Source organism: Podarcis pityusensis (genome assembly GCF_964106645.2).
Source record: "Podarcis pityusensis genome assembly, chromosome: 6".
Taxonomy (NCBI): domain Eukaryota; kingdom Metazoa; phylum Chordata; class Lepidosauria; order Squamata; family Lacertidae; genus Podarcis; species Podarcis pityusensis.
The window spans coordinates 29,454,324-29,468,707 of record NC_138030.1 but is presented as its reverse complement, the minus strand read 5'-3'; the positions used below and the strand labels follow the sequence as shown (position 1 = coordinate 29,468,707).

At 40.3% G+C, this 14,384-nt stretch overlaps 1 protein-coding gene across 7 annotated transcripts in view; it reads left to right on the top strand.

Annotated features, from left to right (window-relative positions):
* Nucleotides 1-14,384, top strand: part of TOX2 (TOX high mobility group box family member 2) — a 256,169-nt gene that overhangs the window by 144,331 nt on the left and 97,454 nt on the right. For all 7 annotated transcript variants that reach the window (XM_081010270.1, XM_081010272.1, XM_081010269.1 and 4 more), the window contains exon 3: nt 12,929-13,174. In XM_081010270.1, the coding sequence (XP_080866396.1) occupies nt 12,929-13,174 (246 nt within the window). The remainder of the gene's footprint in view (nt 1-12,928; nt 13,175-14,384) is intronic.

Here is a 14,384-nt window from a genome sequence, read left to right as displayed (position 1 = left end):
TTACTTTTGAACTCCCCAGCTCCTCTCTAGTGTTCTGAAGTTGAGTTCAACAGTTCAACAGCTGTTGAGAGCCTTTTGTTAAGGTTACACCAAATTGCTCATAGTTGTACTTTTTAAACACATCCTTTTTTTAAAAAAAAAGTCATACCTACCTTATACCTACAAAGGCAGCAGGTGTGGTGAAAAGCATGTGAAGCTTGTTTTTCTTTTCTTTTCCTTTGGCTGGAGGCATTAGCTGGTGCAAGTTGGAACATTAAAGATAGGGGCTTTATGTAACATTTTAACAAAGCAGAGATGTTCCAGGAGTCATTAGCACAGCTCTGAACTGAGCTTCCTATCTCCCCTGTATGTTCAAAAGAGCCTGTATTGCATCAGTGCTGCTTCAGTGAGTTTTGCCCCCAGAAGGGAATGTAAGTGAATTCTTGAAGGGATTTGAACACGGACTTGGACTTCATTTTATAAGTGCACTTCCCCTCTTGTATCGATTGACATGAATTTTGGTGTCGTTCTATAGTAAATGCCATGGATTTATTTACTGACTGTGGGGCTCTGCTAAGTCATATTTTCTCTCTATATGAATAGACCTATTTGTGTACTCCTGTCCAGCCCAGTCCCCCTACAATCAGAGCCACCTTGTGGTAACGTAGAGAAATGTATGTAAACAAACACCAATCTGCAATGGTTTGTAAATTTGGTTTCTTAAATTACAGGATAAGGAGAGCTGCAGAGACACAATCCATTAAGAAATAACTAGGTGGGTGATTCACTACCATTTGTGTAAATGGCACTAACTCTGGGCTGCCTGCACAATTTATTAATACTTCACGGGAGGAAAAAATTATTTTAATCTCATAATGGATGATGAGCTGTGAAATTGCTTCTGCAGCAGCTGGGCACCCTGGGGGAGGTGCTAGATTCTGCCACATTATGCAAGCTTCCTCTGAGATCTGCTACACAGTGCTAAACAGACACCATCAGCTTTTAGGGGAAAGGGATACAGTGTGGAGGTGGGAGGAAAGCTGCAATTGTCTTCTAGAGAAACGCAGAAGTTGCTTGCTTTGAAAATGTTGCCAACTTTTGGAAGCAAGGACGAGTTCAGCTATAATGCATAACTGTGGGATATGACAAAGGACTTTGGGGCAGTTAGATCTTTGGACAATTCCTCGCTGGAAAATGGATTAGGATATCTGGTTCACAAGGCACTTCTTTATGTTGGGCTTGAAGAGAAGTGATTTGCAAGCACACCTGAGCAGCACAATCCACTAGCGCTGGCAATTTCAGCCTGCATGGTCTGTCAGTTTCCCCACCTGTTCCATTCATAGATGGGTGCCTGTACTCAGTACTATATTCCCTCTCCACAACAGGAGTGACAGCATGGAGGGAGGTACTTGCTTTTCCAACTTCCTGCCCTTTCTCGTTTTGTGCTAATGCGTTAAGTGTAGCAGCTTGTGGGAGTTCCTGTGCAGCTATGCCCTTGAGGCTCCCTGAAAAATCTCACCCTTAATTGTCTCTTTCTTTTTTGATTGATCATAAAAATAATGCAAAAATATGTTCACGTGCCCTTTGAAAAAACAACACATTACAAAAGTTTCCAAGAGGATGGACATGTTTTGCTTCACTCATAAAAGATAGCCATGGGAATTAAGAAGCTTTTTTTTTTTTTTAAAGTGGGGGAATTCCTTGTCTTTTACCTTTATATTGGTTATCATGAACTGTGTTCAACGTGTTAGGAGGATGGAATATGGAATGGAGAGTCTGACCACTTATGGGCTGCAATCCAAGGAAGCATTTGGCTAATATTGTGGTCCAGAGACATTTTTTTCTTTCTCTCCTCACCCTTACACTGGCCCTTTTGGATCGCATTCGAAACTACTTCATAAAACTAAGAGAGCTTCAAAAGCTGTTTGCAATGCATTTCAGAAGCAGCTGCTGGGGTGGGTGGGTGTGTCTGTGCATGAGAGAGCGAGAGCAAGCACTTGAGGTCTCACTGGGACCTGCTTGAAAAGAGGCATCTTGGATTATGGCCATGTTCCTGAAGCATTTATTGAAAGTTCCTGAATCTGAAGCTATGCTGCCTTCTGGTCTGGTCTCCATTTCAATAATGCATGAAGAACGGCAGCCTTTGTTGTTCTTCCATACAGGAACTTTATTGTTTCCTTTCACCCCCATGCACATTTGAGCGGTGGATTTCAGGTTGGAACTGCAATTAATGACGGCAGAGGGATGTCGTCAAATGCACTTTGCAGTGAAACTGTAGAGTGGGTAGTTTCTAGCTGAAAAGCACCAGGCAGGTAAGATCCTCTTTTGCCCACCATGACTCTTCCAACTCCCTCTGGCTGTTTTTCTCCCAGGCCAGGCTCATTTCTGGTGTTGAAACAGTGCTGGGAAAAGGCAGGGAGAGAAATTAATTAATTAGTTGAAGCATTTTTTATAGAGCCTACCGCATCAGTCTTGAGGCAGCTGTAAAACAATAAAAATCTAATTCAGCAGTAAAAACATAATACATAAAATAAATGCCACTAAAAATGGGATGAACCTATTGGACTTAGACACCAGCAAAATCCTATGTGCACAAGGAATGATCAGAAGTGGCAGCTCATCAGGAAGCAGGGACAGCGGCCTGAGCATGATGGTAAGCAGGAGGCCTAAAGGACTAGAAAGATGAATGGGGAAGTATTTAGGGAAATAATGTCCAGAAGCAGAGGAGAAGGGCAGAATAGGCACTGGTCTGAGAGTTTTGTACATTGCCATAGTGCCCTTGTTTCCTGTAAGGCTGGGGGTGGGCCAGGGAGCTAAGGAAGGAAAAGTGAAGCAATTTAGGTTTAAGAAAGGTGTTTTTTTTTTTTTTTATTAAGCATGAGGATGAAGACTATTCTTGGTCATGGATGCTACATGATTATGGAGATACAGCCGGCAGTTGAGAATGAACTTTGACAGACCCGCTCAACCACAAACAGTCATAATACAGAAAAAAGGGGATGAGGTTTCAGCAAAGAGATGTTGGCATAAAATCAAGGCATGTGTCAAAAGTGGCAGAATCGTGTGAACATTCTTTGGAGACATGTCACAAACCACTAGCCCTTAAGACTGTTTTTAAATAGTGTATAGATTAAAGCCTCCTGGGTCACTTTATTTAGTTCTATGTTACCCTTCTTCCTTGTAGGAAAAGTAACAAACAAAACTAAAGTAAATACAGTGCACCTCTACAATAAAGTTGCCACTAATTAACAGTTCCATAGTAGTTGTATGATAACTCAGAGCCAATTTCAGTGTACCATTCTGCATGCATTCAGGGGGTCTTTTTGGAATGATTCTCGCGGAATGTATCACATACAGCTTGTTCAAATACATTTCTGAGAACTAAATCTAACGAGATTCATTTTTGGAGTGAAGTGGCATAGAAGATGGATTAAGAGTTTTCGCATATATGCTACCGCAGGAATAATTCTGCACTGTGGTTGGAAAACATCACGCTACAGGAGCCACATTAAGATAACTCGCGGCTTACAAATGTTTCCAAACCACACACTTGGTTAAAGGCTGCTCATGTTTGCATTTGGGCTGACAGAGACACTGTCTATAGGAGCTCTGATTGCTCACTATCTGGGAAAATGGAAGTTTGTCTTAAAAGCAGATGGTGTGGGTTTCCTTTGGAGCAGAATAATAAGGCCTTGTGCAAGCGCATGTTTGCATGGGACTTCCCTTGAGGGTCAAATGCACTCTGTCATTGTTTCTGATCTTTGCAAGCTACATGTGCCTTGAAATGTATTTATTTGGCTTGCGAAGAGTTCCCAACAGCCTATACAGCAAGGGAAAGAGACAGTGTGGGCAAACTCAAACCATACTTTTAAAGCACATGCAACATGTATTTAAAGCACATGTCTGCCTCCAAATCCTGGGAACTGTAGCTTGTTAAGGGTGGTGGGAATTTTGTGAAGGGAAAATTGTAGTTCCCAGGATTCTTTGAGGGAAGTCATGTTCTTTAAATGTCTGTTGGATATACTTTAAACATATGGTGTGGATCTTCCCTGAGTTAATTGCAGCAGCACTGTCACAGACTTGAGGGCAGTGGTGGCCCAAAAATCTCCCCTCTCTTACTGTCCTTGTTTTGGGCAAAAGAGGAAGTTTTGGTGCATGGTTGTTGTATTTTACTGTTGTTGTTAGCCGCTCTGAGCCCAGCTTTGGCCAGGGAGGGTGGGACATAAATATTATTATTATTATTATTATTATTATTATTATTACTATTACTATTACTATTATTTTGACTGAATTTTCTGTAAAAACAAAATTAGCTTTAATGTGTTTCCCACTATCTGGAGAGCTGGAATTAGATACAGGCTCAACTCCCATCCTTGCCATGGTTCCATTGTGTTAGGTTTTCTGTCCCAATTCCATTTAGGCAAAAAACAGCAGTAACAGTGAGCCCACCTATCATATATATTTATTGTGACAATGAAAGCAATCTTGTAAAGTTTTTGTTTCCCAATTAAAAGTGATATATAAATGATACTTAGAAATAGCATTTTTGTACATTTTATAAATAATTCAAAGATGTAGGGAACTGTTTCAAGAATCCCAAGAGTGTTTCATGCTTGGTTTTCTCAAATACAGCTTATCGTGGAAGTTTGTTATATAGTGTTCTGAGAGAAAGATTGGAACTTTGAGAGGGCTAATTTATACTCCCTACAGAAGGCATGTCCTTCACTTCATTAAATCTGACCCTCTTTGAAAAAAGTTAGGACACCACTGCTACATGAACTCTTCTAAACTTGCTTGGCCTTACTTTCTATTCTTAATTTAAGAATGGGCCAGTTCACACACACCAACCTTTGCTTGCTAAATAATGGTTCAGCGAGTTAAGAATAACACCTATAGTTATAGTTATAATTTGCAGGTAGCCATCTGATCTTATTTTGATTTTAATCTGATTTTAAGCTGTATTTCAGTCAGTTGCTGAATTTTATATCTCAATGTATTATATGTTTTGATGTTAACTTCCCTAAGCCTGGTTCTGGCCAGGGAGGTTGGGATATAATAATAATAATAATAATAATAATAATAATAATAATAATATCTTTCTCTTCATGCCATCCCAATTCAGCTTTAGCACTGTGATTGTGTGTGTGTTTTAAATCAGAGTTCCTGGTTATAACTGAAATGAGAAACTTGGCTTCATGTCAGCTAACAAGGCGCTTAAACCATGGTTTGATCCTGAGTTAAGTTCCTTATGAATAAACTGTCATTAAGCCAGGGTTTTCAGTTTGGGTTATAATAGGTAATTCTGGTTAGGACCAGGAGCATAGGGAGCTGCCTTATATAAAGTTAGAGCAGCCAGTCCATCTTCTCCAGTATCGTCTACACTCACTAACAGTGGTTTCCCATGGTTTCAGAAACTGGACTTTCCCAGGCATACCTTTAGATGCTGGGGGACCTTTTGCATGCAAAGAATGCATGTTTTGGGACTACAATTCCCATTATCCCTGGCCAATGGTCCTGATAGCTAGGGATGATGGGAGTTGTAGTCCAAAAACAGCTGGAGGGCCCACGTTTGGCCACCACTGTATAGATTGTATGGCACAAGATGTTACTTCCAGGCATGAAGATTTGCCATGATGGTTATAGTTCATTGAACTGTAGATTTCCTGAGCAAGAGTCCTTTGGGACTTTTGTGGGCTTTTCTGGATGCCTTTTTTATGAATGCATTTAAGGGACCATTTGATTGCAAACCTATTGCCTGCCTTGTGTTTGCTTTGCTGGCTAGCCATTTCTGGATCCAGAACCAACCCAGAACAATGAAAGGATAGACCTGACAACCCTTATGCACAATCGGCATGTGGTGTGATAAACCAGCCTATCTTCACCGCTGCACCTTATACTTTATGTATTGCCTGTAAATAATAGTCTCTAAAAGACATTAAATCTTAGATCCAGCCTAATTGTAATGATAGTTTGGTTTTTCATTTTGGTTTATGTACAGTGTGTGACTTTTGCAGAGACATTTTTATTCTAGGAAAATGACAAGCCAACAAGAAGCTATAATTGCCCTGATTTTAAGAAGTGGTGCAATACTACAGATCTGATGTACTGCAAGACATGAATCAGAAAAATTCTATTAAAAAATCTCTTGAATGGCTGACACGGGAGTATTATCCGCAATGATTAATTTGACTCGGTCATTATGAACACAGACAAGTCTGACAAAATTGCATTTCATTCCCCACTGAATTCATAAAATCGCTGTACACATAATAAGAAGTTATAGCCCTGTGTTATCCACTATATTTGACAGGATTTCAGCTCTGGAAAAGGAGAAGAAAAGGGAGACTGGGGAGAGGGGATTGCGAAGCTGTTTAAAAGCCTACAATTTATTTAATTTTGCTACAGATGTCATGTGACAAATATGCACTCCAGGTTTCCTGTTGAAGTTGTACTGAAAGTAACTTTGAAGGGGTCTGATGGTGATCGCTGTGCTTCTCCCAGGACCCTCTGTTTACTTTGAGGGTGGCAGGAGCACATGCAGTGGTGAGAAAAGCTACCCTGACCAATATTCTCATTTCTGCCCTACTACTGAAGCCATAGGAGTCCAGTTGTCCTTTGCAGATGGTCACCTGAGTGAGAACACTCAATCCCAACCATATACTGCTACTGGAAGAATAATATTTTGCTGCTGCTCCTTGTCCTGACGCACTGTCATATGATCCTATTACACCTGTGCTTGCTACAGATTCCATAGGGGGAAACCTGGATCAGAAATACTGCCGAGAAGGTGTCGTCTCTTGTGTGTACAGCTTTTCTCGCTCCCTCTTGGTGTGTTACTTAAACCCATCAAAGTGTATTGACCCCTATTCCTTGTGGGGAAGTAGAGGCCCTAGCAAGTTAAAGAAGGCATCACACAGTAGTGGAATTGTGTATTAGAATCACAAATGATAAAGTTTCACAAACGGCATTCTCCTACTGCGTGGAAGGTTGGCAGACGAGCAACAGTGAGTTCTTAGTTGTGGACAATGCAGCAATATGTGCTGAAGAGGGCTTGGCTGTGTGGCCATAGGTTAGTAAAATAGTGGGGGACTGCTGTATTTGAAACCCTGACAGTAGTGGATGTGTAGCATTTTGTGTGAGCAGCTGCACTATCAGAAGACGTACTAAGATAGGATGCAAAAGCCCATCCTGTCCCATTTTGCATTGGCAGATAAATTTATATTGCTCTGCCTGTTTTCCTTGCTGTTCACCAGAAACAATTTCTCTCCTGCTTTCTCTCTTAAACTTATGTTTGCCTCTAAATGTTATTTGACCAGACCAATATTTACCTCCAATAATGATGAAAATCTCCATCCTGCTAACTGTGAATAACATTCTTTGAATCAATGTTTGTCTGAAGCTTCCAGGATCCCAGCAGATAATCACAGAGAACATGACTTGACAGAGAATTGGGGTCACTTAATATTTGTCAGGTTTCTAAGGAAAGCATTTCCCCTGGATTCTTGCTCTGCCAAGTAATGTTCTTTGTGATTAACAATTGCACACAATGTCTTGACTGAGCTGCTTCTCTATAGAATTGAAAACACTTTTCATTTACAACTCATTTTACATGTATGGAGAACTGAGGCACAAGAAAAGGGTTTGTTTTCAAAGATGTTGAGTAACAGCAAGATCTGGGCCAGATTCTGTCTGCATGGCATCTGGAGTGTTCAGATGCAAAGCAGGACAGGGGTCCTGTAGCATTACAGCTACTTAGAATAGGACATTTCAGCAAGAGCAGCTGTTCTTTCCTCTGTAGATAGGACAGTCTGCAGCAGCTCCCCTTTTATGCACAACACAATAGGCATAAGAGCTTCATCCACCTTTGCAGCTGACCACCCTAATGACTGGCTTGTTTCTATTTCTCAAATGTCTTAACAGGTGTTGCAAAGAGTTACCTATCCCCACCTCAACTGTGAGGTAGTGAGGGAAATTTCACTGAGAGTTCCTGGCAAACCCTGGTTGGCCAGACTTTCTCTGCTGCAGTTATGGCTGCCGCTGAGCAGAGCAGACTTCTCTCCCAATTTCCAGGATCAGATCTGTCATCTGCTGTTACAGCAAGAAGCCTAGAGTCTGAGCAGCAAGCTCTGTGAGCAATGAGCTACTCTGAGCAGGTTCTAACTACTCTTCTTCCTTCTGGAGGAAACTGTTACGGTCTGTAATCGTATGCAGAAAAGGCTTCCGAAGCTGGTGTAAAAAGGGATTTGTACCAAATAAGACTGAGGTCAAGGGTGCCTGATAGCCATTTGGAGAGGATGTAAAATCCATCTTTTCTGGAAGGCTTTTGGTGGCTGAGTTTTAATGAGGTTTTGTACTGCTACTGCTAAGATTTGTTGCTAAGGCTTTGCACCGCTGCTGCTACCAGAAATGGTTGTTTTATTGTTTGGTATTTATTTATTTTATTGCATTTTTATGGTTTATGGTTTTAATTATTGTTGAAAGGTGCCTTGAGCCTCAGAGAGGCGACATAGAGGCATTTTTAATAAATAAGTGAGAGTCTCTGGACTTTTGTGTGTGCATAGCACGCCCCTCCCAAAATACATACAGGTGTATATGTGTGTGGCTGCCATTACTTGTATGTCTTGGTATTCCATGAATAGATAAACATGGAGCCACCCCATTGAAAAGAAACTGACATGGTATCCCTCTGATGTCATTGGTAGACATGGGCAATGTATTGATACATCACCCAGTAGCAGTTTAAGGGCCAGAGTGTGATGGTGCCCTCACTTGGTGGTATATCATGGGTGGAGCTTGCTTGCACCTGATCCCCTTTGCTGCCAGCACCCAGTGTGCAGAGGGAAGAACAGGCTGTGTTGGCCCTGGCCCTGTGAGGCGCCAGGGTGAAATGACCACTATTCCTGCCAAGGGAGCCGAGGTGGTTTCACCCCAGTGCCTTGCGGGGCTGGGGCCAATGCAGCTTGTTCCTCCCTCTGCTTTTCATCACGATGTTGAAAAGTTGACATCACCCAGCCCTAGTGATTGGAACTAGTGACCTTACACTTGTGTCTGAATGAAGAAAATGGAGACATCAAGCATACAAGACCCGCACTGAAGATCCACCAGAAAAACACTGTGGGAACTGTTCATCTTTCTGTCCCATTGCTTTTTGTCTTGGGGGGGTTGGGTGGGCAAAAAGGGAGCCTTGATTAGTAACATAATTCCTTCCCCCTCCAATGGTTTTTCCATTGTATACCAGTGTTGTGGGTTTTCTGGAAAACTCTGGATTCGAAATTTTCCTTAGGGTTTTTTTCCTAGGGAAAATGTTTTTAGGGTGATTTCCATATGGTAATTTATGTTGGGGAAAATTCTGATACCCTAGAGAGCATGATATAATTTACCCTGTTTATTTTATTTGCATTGAGCAAACAAAGCTAAAGAAAGCAACCCACATTCATCTTTTGTGGGTATTTGACTAGAAATATTTGAGGTAAAGAATGAAAGCACACATAATGTGACTGAAATGTTAAATTGTATAGAAATTGTTATTGGAATGATTGGGAAAAAAATTAAGACAACAGCATGTGCTTAGATATGTTTACATTTAAGAAATAAAAAAAGTATTGATAACTCTTGACAATCAACTCAAAGAACTGTGCGCCATATGCTGATAACCATTCATCTGCGTGGCATCTCTTTGTAACTACTAATGAAATGGAAAAATTTCCAAGGAAAAATAAAGCTTTGGGAGGAAAATCCATTTTCAAAAATTTTCTGACCCACACTTTATGCATCCCTCTTTTTTTCTTTTCTTTCTTTCTTTCTTTCTTTCTTTCTTTCTTTCTTTCTTTCTTTCTTTCTTTTTTTTGCAAGTTCATTCTGCAGAAGGAAAAGGGAGGTGATTCCAATGCATCTCCTGTGTGCCTGACTCCATGAACTGAGTGGCATTGTGCAGCCCTCTGATAAGACCAGAACAGAGAGGCAATTGTTTCACTCCAGCCTACTGGATGTGGCAAACACAGCTCTGTTCCTTTGTCAAATATAGACTTAAGCAGTGGTAGACATTTACATGGAAAATTCTCAGTGCTGCTTGCAACTTGCTCATTGCTGGCTTCCAGATTTTTATGGGAAAGGAACTGGCCTGTATATTTGAGATTATAGCTATTTTCAGAAGCTGTTTAACTTTGCTTACACTGGGTATCTTAAATATTCAGTTGTGGTCTGTCTGTCAGATACTTTGGTATCCATGTGCCATCTGAATGCTGCCCTGAATTTTGGACACGAAGATTGAAGCTAAATTTACAGTAAAGGCATTTAACTCTTGGTAATTAAGATGCTGGAACTTTTCAAAAAATAATCTGTCTTTCTTACCCTCTCTTTCCCCTTCTTTTCTCCACCTTATATGAAAACATATAAAGAGTAAAGAATCATAGACCAACATAAGGTCAGAAATTACTAGAGTAGTATTGGATACAACCTTATGCATCTCATAGGGTTGGATTCTATAGTTTGACATAGTTGGCACATTATTATCATGCATCTAGTTAAGTTGATGTACATGCAAAGAAATGTACAAAATTGGCATGACCCTCTGGCTTGTAATACACTTGTGATTCAGTAATTGCTGCAGAACAAGAGTAGCATCCTGTTATAGTTGGATTGGATAGTGTTTGGACATTGTACAAGTAAAAGATACTAAGCAGATAAGACCCCTTGTATCTCACCTACAGTTTTTTATTTTATTATATTTTATTATGGTTTTGTTTTATTTTTCCCCCTGGAGGTTAAGAAAGCCAGGTATTTTTCCTAGTGTATCACAGCCCCAGTCCAAGTCATTGAATAGCAAGGAAGCATATTTAGAATGACCCCCTACATTAATTAAACAACGACAACAGCAACAAAATGGCCATTTTTTTGCATCTTTGTTCTTATGCTTTATAAAAACACTAACTGAATCAGTGGGCTGTAGTGCTTTGTAGCAAGGGTTTTCAAAATCTGTCATAAAATAGCAGTTCAACCCTTTCCGAATGTCAAGATAAACTGAGGATTCAGCTTGCGTTCTTCATTCTCATCATCAATGTAAGGGCAGCAGATCAAAAGGAAAGGCAGGATCAGGCTTATGAGGGATTGTAATATGCTTTAAGATGCCAGAGCAAATAGCTTTGGGGGAGAAATAGATGGTAAATCCATTATTTCATTTGACTTATGTAGGTTAAAATCATGCTGTTGGTTTCCCCATTGCCCTTACAGAAATACAAAAGTTTGCTCTTGACTGGGGGCATCAACACAACTTTATGTATCCAATCATTATGTACAAGTGTTCTCTGTTCCCTCTGTAAATATTTTTCATACAGTCTCTTCCTCTATGATTAAATAAGCAATAAGGATACAGAAAAAGGGAAGGGTAAGAGATCTAGGGCTGCCTTAGGTATACAGAATCCATACAATGAGCTTCCAAGTATGAAACAGTTTCCTTTCCCTTCCATTCACATTGCATTTGAATATGTCCAAGCAGCAATGGCTGGTGATATAGATTGCTAAGTGAAAGTGCTGGCAACTGCTGGTTGGTGATCAAAGGAGACTGGGAATTCCTCCATACCAATGGGGGAAGTGGGCATTGCTGCCAGTGCTGTGCTTGTGCATATTTGCTCTTTGGATGGCTACCCCTGCTGACATCAGTGCTAAGGAGACTGTCTGGTAAACAATCATGTTCTTGCTCAATGCTTGCATATCTCCTGGTGCTTCTGAAGCATGGGGGGAAATTTCTCCACCACCTCAGTTGCTTTTCAGCTGTTCCCACCTCAGGTCGCCAACATTGTAGTCAGTAGAGAAGCTCACCTATGTAGAAGCTTGGTGTATGTGTGGGAATGAAGACAGAGGTTTTCAGAGTGTGAGCAAATTAAAATGTAGCTTTACAGTACTTGTAATGTATAATCTACTATATTACGAAGAGGAATGCAACTTAGGCAAAAATTAAGATGCAACCTAAACCTGTGGCAGTGCATGTGTGGTGGAGTCAAAGTCGGATTGTTTTAATTTTGGATGGAATCATTAATTTGTGTACAGGAGTTTGATCCACGCTGTGTGGGAACCAAACACATCAAAAAGATGTTGCTTTGCATCATGATCATTATGGTTCCCTGCTGAACACAAGTATACTCATCCAGCAATATTTTATGGGCACAAGAGCTTTGATGTGCAAGCTGGGTTATTCCGCCTGAAGATGGTGCTGTGTTTATTTTTAAATGAATGTAGTAGATCCTCATGTCATGCGCATCTGCTACCTCATTTGAAAGGGACAGGGCAATCTTTATGTGCTTATATTTTGTATCCATATTGGAGAAGCTATAGTGCTATTGATGAGGGCAAAGAGATGCCATCTTGCATGCAGTTATACAGGTTGTTTTTAATTGTTTTTAATATTGTCATATTTTGTTCCCTTGCCACAACTTCCTTCAGTATTCATTCCCCGGTGCAAAAATGCATTTGTATTACCATGAGGATTCCAGTGGTGCAATACCAGCTCAATTTTCAAAATGTAATGCATAGATATATCACCAAACTGGCCTTACTGCCATCTGACTGGTTGTGAATAATTGTTCCTGTAGTGTTTTGCATTTTTTTATAAGAAGTTTTCTTTGTCTACACACATTTCTTCTTTTTAGGCCGCAGTTCTCTTCATGCTGACTTGACAATAAGCCCCGCTGAATTCCGTGAGACTTACTATCCCGTAAATAGGCAATGTGTGAGTTTGCCCTGTACCACACAAATAACTCTATTCTTGTATGTTGTGGTTTTTTTAAAAAATAAATTTATTCATGTAAAGAGTTCATTCAAATTATTTGTGCTCTTAAAATAGCTTTTGCAGAAGGTAGGCAGACTGGTATAACTGCGGCTATCAGTTAAGGCTTTGGATAAATGTAATGCGAGATCTGCTTTATAAGAATGTCTTTTTTCAATTTTGTTTTAGACATACAATGGTCAGAATGAGAATAATGAAGATTATGAAATCCCTCCTATTACTCCTCCTAACCTCCCGGACCCTTCCCTCCTTCACTTGGTGGATCATGAAACTGGATATCATTCACTGTGCCACAGTCTCCCTCCAAATAGCCTGATACCAGCATACTCCTACCAGAATATGGACCTCCCAGCCATTATGGTATCTAACATGTTGAGCCAAGATGGACACCTTCTTTCTAGTCAGCTACCTACTGTGAGTAACCTTTCCTTTTCTACTTGCGTTTCATTTTACACCTTGGGTGTGTGCTAGTAGCATCCTGTTTGGTACCTGAAGTCCTGTTAGGCTGGTTCCAGGTCATGGAATACCTGGAATAGCTTTTACTAGGTCAGCTTCTCCTTCTGAATTGATAGCTTTAGAATTCATAATACTCTTGACTATGCAGAATAAAAATGCTTATTTGTAGGCAGAGTCTTGTGGTATATGTTAATAACCTGCATTATATAATTGAGCCTTTCGATTCTGCTGGCCTACTAAAAATACACTTTCTTTTCCTGTTTTGTATCACTTATTTTTCATTATGAAAAGACTGAATTTAGAAGCACATTCATGGGTAAGCATGACTTACAGGGGAATCGAATAAAGTGAGTTACCACCAATCATTTTTCAACCTTAGGGAACTAGATACCAGAACTGAAAGTTCTACAGTTGACTCCTTTATAGCAATTTGGTCACGCTCATAATTCTTTTCTATTCACTTTTTTGGCTTGAAATTCTCTTGCTTTTTTTTTATTAAGCCCTGCTAATGACTAAGATGTATTCATGTGGTGGTTTTATGTTTCACTCTTTGTGTATATAATGCCATACATATTGATTTGGGCCTTTAGGGACTTGCATGTACGTGCTTTATTCTTCTTGTGTGCTGTGGCTTGATCTGTAGAAACAGGGAGAGATCTTCCACAGTCTCCCATTCATTGCTTTGTTGATATGTTTAGTGGGAATATAAATACCATCACATCCATCCACGTTACTTTATGCTTGGGGAAGTGAACATCTCTGTACGTTAAAGTAAATGCCCAGTGTTAGACCACCAAGCTTTATGTCTGCAATCATCCATATAGCTTTATTATTATTATTATTTTAAAACCCTTTTGAGAGAGTCTGTCCTTGATCTATTCCTCTAGCTCACCTTTTGTTTACACAAGGATATGGAAGAGGGAAGCAGTCTAGGCAGGAAAACTCATGCACTCATTCTGTCATCTCTCATTTGGTAACACCTAACTGGCTGAAGCAAAATTGGGGTTTCTCCTGACCATGTCCACTTTTTGTACCTAATCTCAGTGACAGAGGCAGTGTTCACATGTAATGCCCAAGCCACGGTTTGGTGCTACATGGATGAGCCTCCATGGGCCCAAGCAAAGAGTAACTTGCTTTTCCTGCAAATGATTGTCTATCGTCTGGCCCT